This window comes from Strongylocentrotus purpuratus, unplaced genomic scaffold, assembly GCF_000002235.5.
Source record: "Strongylocentrotus purpuratus isolate Spur 01 unplaced genomic scaffold, Spur_5.0 spur5_scaffold_19, whole genome shotgun sequence".
In the NCBI taxonomy this organism is placed as follows: domain Eukaryota; kingdom Metazoa; phylum Echinodermata; class Echinoidea; order Camarodonta; family Strongylocentrotidae; genus Strongylocentrotus; species Strongylocentrotus purpuratus.
Genome location: NW_022145604.1, coordinates 1,774,578 through 1,783,673, shown reverse-complemented (window position 1 = coordinate 1,783,673; position 9,096 = coordinate 1,774,578). Strand labels below are relative to the sequence as shown.

At 36.4% G+C, this 9,096-nt stretch overlaps 2 protein-coding genes across 2 annotated transcripts; both read right to left on the bottom strand.

Moving 5' to 3' along the window:
- Positions 1–2,505: 2,505 nt before the first annotated feature.
- LOC115926173 (trace amine-associated receptor 8b-like) lies at positions 2,506–3,633 on the bottom strand. The gene has a single exon (XM_030990727.1). It carries the CDS (start codon positions 3,631–3,633, stop codon positions 2,506–2,508), a length of 1,128 nt encoding a protein of 375 aa, XP_030846587.1.
- Positions 3,634–7,604: 3,971 nt separating this feature from the next.
- LOC105443377 (substance-K receptor-like) lies at positions 7,605–9,096 on the bottom strand. Its single transcript, XM_030990719.1, has 2 exons — positions 8,169–9,096; positions 7,605–7,618 (listed from the first exon to the last, which is right to left on the bottom strand). Exons 1-2 carry the CDS (start codon positions 9,094–9,096, stop codon positions 7,605–7,607), a joined length of 942 nt encoding a protein of 313 aa, XP_030846579.1.

Below are 9,096 nucleotides of genomic sequence, written 5' to 3'. Positions count from 1 at the left end.
CTCTTTTTTTTGGATAATATAATCTCAGATCTACTGGTCCATGAAAACCCCTCACCGCAATTGGCACCTTCCTGCCAGACCGGCGCGGTACATTGCGCAATCTTCTCGGCCATCATTGGCCTAGGCAACTCTGGTGCCGGTGAGAGGATTCTGGGGTAGTCTCTTGTTTGGGGTTTACCGTCCTCAATCCGTCTTTACTCTTTCTTACCTTTTCTCTTCTAGTATTTTTCCATTTTGTAAAACCTTATTTTTCTATCAAAGTGGGTATCAACATCTTAGGGCATTTGGTTGTCGTGCGATATGTGCCAAAAAAAAAATGTGGATTTAGTAATTCCTTTTTGAATGAAACATGGATTTAGCTTCTTTTGGAATTGAATGGATTTAGCTCCTTTTGGAATGAAACTGTAATAATGTTGTTTACTTTCTTTTCGAAAGGTTATATTTATGTGTGATTTCACTATTACTATTTAAAAGGAAAGGTTTGCTGCTAAATTTGAATAAAATTTCAGTGACTTTATTGAGAAAATATGATTTATTTTTTATTTTTTAGGTACAATAACATGTTTCATTCCAAAAGGAGCTAAATCCACGAAAATAAAAAATCAAAAAATTTAGTAAACATCAGAAAAGCCGAAGGGAAGATTTTTTCTTATCATTATTGGCAGATAATCAGGTCCATGCAGGGTGACACCTTCAACATATATAACAACATGAAGGTATACATGGCTAAAGGGAAAGTGGAGAAATAAAAAAGGCAATTTACTCAGAAGTACCCAAAGTGGATTTGGCTCCTTTTGGAATGAAACTCTTCACATATTATAAAAGGAAGACAAGTAATATAAAAGGAAAAACGAAGGCCCACGTCATTTACATAGAAGGTAGGTGGACAGATAACCTCGATGTTTTTAATCTAATTTCATCTGGGAGATCATTCCACAGCTTTGTTCCTACAAACGAAATACAAAATTGCCCTTGCGTTGTCTCACATATTGGTTGATAGATAGAGTAAGCCACTTTCTTTACACTGTAGAAGTAATCAACTGGGTCATACGACGTACAATACATACACATACACTACTACTAGGTCGAGCGTACTCGCACTATTCGCATATCGCGCTCAAAAACAATAGCGCTACCAGTACCACAGACCATGCATGCAATTATGTGCAGGCTTCGCATACCATAATGTGTACAATATAAATCAGTCAGCGCGCTATAGACATGGTTCGGATATTACTTGCACGCCCATATCCGATCGTCGTCTTGGCGAAAATTCACGGTGTGCTGCCGCTTGACCGAGAGGTGGCGCTATACAATTACACTGAACACGCCTCGAAAGTAAAATTTTTGATAAATAAAATCATTTGCAGTCGAACAGGTTTTTTGCATATAAATTCACTCTAATGTAATATTTCGGATTTATATCTTCAATGATGCATTCTTAGACATTTATTGTATGTTTTTTATGTTTAGATCATAGTTTCGTTCGCTAATGTGAGTATTGACCAACACTCAACTATTCCTTTAATGAATACATTGAAATGGCAGTCAGTAGAAGAAAAGAATAAAATATCATAAATGCATCTTAATTTTTAAAATCATCAACGACCTATCACCACCATATCTAACTCCAATTAATAATAAAAGACCAGTATTATATTTTACTCGTTATGCTCTAAACAGTCCATTATTTATTCCAAAATGTAAAATAGATTTTAAAATGAAAACCTTAGCAGTCTCAGGGGCTAAATTATATAATAAATTACCCTGTAACATCCGAAATGGTAAGTCTTGGCAAAATTTATGTTCAAACTTGGCAGTTTCTCTTGTAAACATCTTTTCACGTTGATTTGACCTTTATTAATCACATTTCATTTTTTGTCTTTCTTATAATTGTTAAAGTGTGTTGAATTTTAAATTTGTATAAATGTTTTGAATTCATGTTTTGATTGTACATGTTTTTTATGTGACTGCAGGGCTCTCTGGGAGAGCAGGTCCAGAAATGGACCTGAAATGAGACCACCCTGTTGAAATAAAACTATAATAATAATGTTTTGAGAGTCTAAAAATGATGAACCCCCCCCAAAAAAAAAACAGACTTTATGTTTCATGTTTTCATACATTTAAACGAATGTCTATTAAACCGTGTAAAACTGTAAAGAAACAAAAAACAAATTTCATATTTTTATATAATACAAATATTTCATTTTACCCCAATAAAAACAGAGCAAATTGTTTTAATTTCTAAACAGCATCATTCTAATTTAATAGCCTTGATCTACCAGTTATGAAAACAATGATTGTTTGTAGATTTCGTATATACATATATCAATCTCTGATATCGATTACATATCTGGATTCATTTCGTTCATTGGTTTTTTGACTGAATTACAACTAGTACAGCATAAAGACTAAAGAGAGAACATAGGGCTTCTTATTTTACCAATTGACTACGTTAGACCAGGTTCAACTAAGTGCATCTTTATGATTATCAGCATGGACACCTTAAACATTGGATAAGGACCTTTTAGACCTCCTTGGATCTTTCGCAGTGACTTCTCCAAATAGTGCAGCTTTTGAATTTGAATCACCCCGAAACATATCGCACATGGCCTGACGAAATTGAGAGTAACGAATGGTATATATGAAAATATTCGCAAAGGAGTTGGCAAACGCGAGAACAACCAGGGACCGATGAAGAAGACCATGTAAAAGCGAAATGTCTAGAAGTCCGAGGTTGAGCATCAGATAGAAGATTTGAGCCGGTCCCCAGCAGAGGACAAACACCGTCGTGACCAAGAAAAGCATCTTAATGACGCGTTTCCTAGCGACGATATGGTTCATGTTAGCATTTGATCGATCGTTGTTAGAGTTACCCTCCTGGAATTGAAGTGATTGCCGGTGAAGAAAAACTGCTGTCATGATCTGTGCTAAGATCATTACAATCACAGGGATAAAAAATTCCACGATGAAAACAGAAATACCAGTCGCGATTAGAGCACTCCGAGATGTTGATATAACGATACATCTATTCTCAGCTGCATACGCTGCCACAAACAGGAAGCTATTCGTTGCAATTGCAGCGACCCATATAATGAAGATGCACATTGAGGTGCGAGCAGGGTTGACATTTCTTAAGAACAAGAAAGGATGTGCGATGGCGAGGTAACGTTCCAAAGTGATGGCAGTTAATGTTAAGACGGAAGCCACAACGGCTACCCACATGATTAGGGATGGATGAATGATACGACAGAAGACCTGAGCCAGCCATGTATCACTTGGTAGAGTAGCAATCTGCGGGTGTGGTATGAAGAATACAGAGGTCAAGAAGTCAGCAAAAGCCAAGGCTCCGATCAGAGTATCAGTTGACCGGCGGGCTCTACGTTTGTTGAACAACACCAACATCACCAGAAGGTTTCCACAGATTCCGAGTATGGCAGCGAACAGTTGAGCAATGATCCACCAGGACCACTCCATGGGTAACCAGACCCAAGGAATTGCGGTCGCATCGGATGCTTGACTATTGGTGGTTTGAGCGATGTCTTCTTCCAAAACCGTCGAAAATGGCATAAAAGTAGTGACAGTAACGACTTCTGTCATTAAAGTTGTGATGTTGTTAATCCAGCGAGCCATTGTCTTCGTTTGGACGATTAGGCCAAATAGTTGTAACAGGTTGAAGATAACAGTCTTTCGGGTATTCTTTTATATAGAAGGAATGTTCAATTCTTCAGCATTCACAAAGGCCCTGTGAGGAGACAGTATATGCAAAAAAAGTTCAGGATTTACTCTTTTATCGCAGTTTAACATCGTCCAAACATTTAGAAACAGCACAATAATTCTGGCTTATACACAAATTGGTTTGTAAGTGTATAATCAAAGTGGTTTCCTTCCTCGTCAAGACCAACACACTCTTGTGTCTTGATCAGTAGTGTTGTTTTCGTCGACTGTATCATTTTGTGATACTTGTGACCGGAGAAAGATCGTGTTAGACTCCGTACTTTTAATTAGATGGATACTCGAATAACATATATTGGTCTCTATTTAAATATTACCTGAAACCTCATTTTGTCCGCGCTATACATCCATGACAGGTATATTGACACTTACATTTAGAGAGGCATTTAAGATTGCTACGCTTGTCAAGTCAGATTATAATAGTAACAATACTAATGGATTTTTATATAGCGCACGTATCGCCTTTCAATCTCCTCATGACGCTCCAACATTATCTTTAATAGTTAAATGAGGTCAGCCAGTATGCCCTTGTCACTGACAAAATTCCTTTCGCGGTTTCGCGAGTAATGCATTTTCATATAATAAAATTATTCTGTAACATTATTGTACAATACAGAATTGAGACTCTCTTATGATCTTAGCTAATTTCGAAGACAAGGGGCGGATCTACGGGGTGAGGTGGGGTTAGGTCCCTTGGGCTGCCAAGTGAAAATGTGATGTGCATAGCAAAACGCCATCATGTGTCCTGACCCACACAGTATCCGCATCGTCATTGGGTCAACCCCCCCCCCCCCCCCTTAGCAAAAAGCTAGATCCGCCCCTGAAGACCACGAGTCAAATGTATTTTCCCCTCATGATCATACTTTAGAATTAGTAGGAATTTTCCTTTTTTTTAACTTTTTTCCTCAGATGCAACGTGAACGATGAACGGCAAAAAAAAATTATTATGAGCATGAACAGAAAATCATTAATCTGCACATATTCATTTTGGCTGTTGACTCCAATTGAAACGTTAAAACGCTACAATACATAATGTTACTGAACGCAATGATGATGAACTGTAACAGACTATCAAATAACAAACAAGGAGAAAACCTTACCATAAACCATGATCCGGCTTCTGGACGCTGTAATGTGCCAAGACAAGATTCTGCAAGGCAATATAGCCAACTTACGAAACGTTTTAATAATCTCGAACAAGAAAGCCTAGTTAAGAAAGAGATTTAATCTTTGCACGAATTTCTTTTTAATAATTTATTTCTCGAGTCAAGTACGTTAAAGAATCGCTGTTGATCAAAGTCTCACTAGAAAGCAGGAACCGCGCCGTCAACGACTCTCCTCGTATATTTATCTTTAGTAGGGCCTACAATAAATAAGCTAATAGTTTACAACAAAAAAAACGATGGTAATCAATATTTATCAGAGATACCTGGACAAAAATAGATGTTGCATTGTAGAAAACGAATAAGGATTTGTTGCGACTATTTCATATCAATATATGCCCCGATGTCAGGGGAAAACCAAGGATTGATGATGGGGAGAACCAAAATCACATTAGTCTGACAGTTTCATGATAAATGTGGGAAGGTTTGAAAGCAGGACATCATGAATAGTGAAGTCCATTATCATCTGTTCAAGGACTGAAAGGTGGATAAGTTTGTCTTTAAGGTAAAGATCAGTATTGGAAACGCCCCAATTTCAAAAAATGAAATGGAAGCTCTCTTTACCAATCATGTGAAAGAATATGTTTTGACTAATACATGATGATACAAAATTTGCCGGGAAACCGCCTACTAATTCATACATTTGGTAAATTTGTTTCTCTCATGGACTGTGAGAGATATAGGGTAGTCCCATATATATCTTTCTGTGTATAGTGTTTGTAACTTTACAAAGAATGGGCCAAATTTTTATCATTTTGATGATTCAAGAACCTTGCAGATGCTAGATGCTAGATGATCAACCTTTTCTGATCGATTCCACAACGTTTCTTTCACAATGCAATCGCATGACCATAACTGGTCTTTACTGGTCTTTACCTTTAAAGCCAATGGGTTCATACCGTTCTTGCTCTCGGCATACATGAGAAAGAAGTAAGACTATTATAGACGTTACTGTTCACCCTTTCAACTTTCACATCACAAATACCATCGCACCATATAAACCAAGGCAACCATCACATCTAAAACTGTCCCTCTACCCCCAAAAATGGTTAACATTTTTTAAATTTTTTTTAAAATTTTTTATTTTTTTTTAAAGGCAGATTTATTTCTGCATCTATTAAGAAAATCAAAATTAAATAGACAAAGAACTTTTTCTTTAATAAAATTAAGAAATTAAAGCAATGAAATTAGATCAGTTATACAATTATAACATATAAATGTGACAATAATTTTGATAATAAAATTATTATAGAATTAAATAAATGCAGAAGACACATCATAGGCAGGGATGGACAAAAATCTGGTCACTGGAGCCATTTTTCTTGACCTGTTCGACGTTATACCACATCACCTGATTTTTCAGAAGATGTTATTGTATGGTATTTGGGGAGTTGAACTTAAGTGATTCGAGTCATATCTATCCAATAGGAAACAATGTGTATTCTTGCAAGGGACGAGGAGTAATGTTCTAACTGTGAAATCAGGAATTCCACAAGGTTCAATACTTGGGCCATTAATTTTTTGCCTCTATGTGAATGATATTTGTAATCTGCAACTCCATTCTAAGACAAAGATTTCCTTATATGCAGATGACACGGCTGTTTTTCATCATGGAAAGGATTATAAAGTTTGTGAATGCAATCTCCAAAAAGACTTTTTCAGTATCAGTGAAATGGTTACAATATAATGGAATGTTTAAATGCAATTGAAACCAAAACAATACATTTTGGTTCTAAAAGAAAAATTCAAAATAATACAATTTATATTCATTACAGTGATAATGTACTCGACTCAGTCGAAAGTATGACATATCTAGGTGTAACACTAGACAAAAGTCTAACATGGTCGCTACATGTAAGAGAAGTTGTTCAGAAAGTATCGGGTACGATTGCCTGCATTAGACGTATACGCAATTATATTTCCCGTAAGAATCTGATTACATTATACTATTCTCTTATCCTACCGCATTTAAACTACTGTAATTCAGTATGGGAAAATACTTCAAAACAAACTCTAACAAAGATGCAAAAATTACAAAATTCGTGCCGAATATTTACACCCCAAAACATTTTAATGAATGAATTGAAATGGCTGTCAGTAGAGGAAAGAATAAAATATCATGAATGTATCTTAATTTTTAAAATCATCAACGACCTATCACCACCATATGTAACTCCAATTAATAATAAAAGACCAGTATTATATTCTACTCGTTATGCTCTAAACAGTCCATTATTTATTCTAAATGGTAAAACAGATTTTAAAATGAAAACCTTAGCAGTCTCAGGGGCTAAATTATATAATAAATTACCCTGTAACATCCAAAATTGTAAGTCTTTGCAAAGTTTTAAATAGTACGTTCAAACTTAGCAGTTTCTCTTGTAAACATCTTTTCACGTTAATTTGACCTTAATTAATTACATTTCTTTTTTTTTTTCTTATAATTGTTAATGTGTGTTGAATTGATTGTATATGTCATGTATATTTTTAACTTTGTATGAATGTTTTAAATTCATGTTTTGATTGTACATGTTTTTTATGTGACTGCAGGGCTCTCTGGGAGAGCAGGTCCAGAAATGGACTTGAAATGAGACTACCCTGTTGAAATAAAACTATAATAACAATGTTTTGAAAGTCTAAAAATGATGAGCCAAAACAAAAAAAGAATGTATGTTTCATGTTTTCATACATTTAAACGAATGTCTATTAAACCGTGTAAACTGTAAAGAAACAAAAAAAACAAATTTTCTATTTTTATATAATACAAATATTCTATTTTACCCCAATAAAAACAGAGCAAATTGTTTTAATTTTCTAAACAGCATCATTCTAATTTAATAGGTTTGATCTACCAGTTATGAAAACAATGATTGTTTTTGTAGATTTCGTATATACATGAATTAATCTGTGATATTGATTACATATCTGGATTCATTTCATTGATTGATTTTTTGACTGAATTACAACTAGCACAGAATAAAGAGAGAACATAGAGCTTTTTATTTTATCAATGGACTACGTTAGACCAGGTTCAACTAAGTGCATCTTTATGAATTTCAGCACGGACACCTTAAACGTTTGATGGAGATCTTGTAGACTTCCTTGGATCTTTTGCAGTGAAATTTTCAAAAAGTGAAGCTTTTAATTTTGAATCACACCGAAACATATCGCACATGGCCTGACGAAATTGAGGGTAACGAATGGTATATATGAAAATATTCGCAAAGGAGTTGGTAAACGCAAGAACGACCAGAGACCGATGGAGAAGACCATGCAAATGCGAAATGTCTAGAAGTCTGAGGTTGAGCATCAGATAGAAGATATGAGCCGGTCCCCAGCAGAGGACAAACACCGTCGTGACCAAGAAAAGCATCTGAATGACGCGTTTCCTAGCGACGATATGGTTCATGTTAGCATTTGATCGATCGCTGCTAGAGTTACCCTCCTGGAATTGAAATGATTGTCGGTGAAGGAAAACTGCTGTCATGATCTGTGCTAAGATCATTACAATCACCGGGAGAAAAAATTCCACGATGAAAACAGAAATACCAGTCGCGATTAGAGCACTCCGAGATGTGGATATAACGACACATGTATTCCCAGCTGCATACGCTGCAACAAACAGGAAGCTATTCGTTGCAATTGCAGCGACCCATATAATGAAGATGCACATGGATGTGCGAGCAGGGTTGACATTTCTTAAGAAGAAGAAAGGATGTGCGATGGCGAGGTAACGTTCCAGGGAGATGGCAGTTAATGTAAAGACGGAAGCCACAGCGGCTACCCACATGATTAGGGATGTATGAATGATATGACAGTAGACCTGAGCCAGCCAAGTATCACTTGGTAGAGTAGCAATCTGCGGGTGTGGTATGAAGAATACAGAGGTCAAGAAGTCAGCGAAAGCTAGGGCTCCGATTAGAGTATCAGTTGACCGACGGGCCCTACGTCTGTTGAACAACACCAACATCACCAGAAGGTTTCCACAGATTCCTAGTATGGCAGAGAACAGTTGAACAATGACCCACCAGGACCACTCCATGGGTAACCAGACCCAAGGAACTGCGGCTGCATCGGATGCTTGACTATGGGTAGTTTGAGCGATGTCTTCTTCCATAACCGTCGAAAATGGCATAAAAGTAGTGACAGTAACGACTCCTGTCATCAAAGTTGTGATGTTGTTAATCCATCGAGCCAT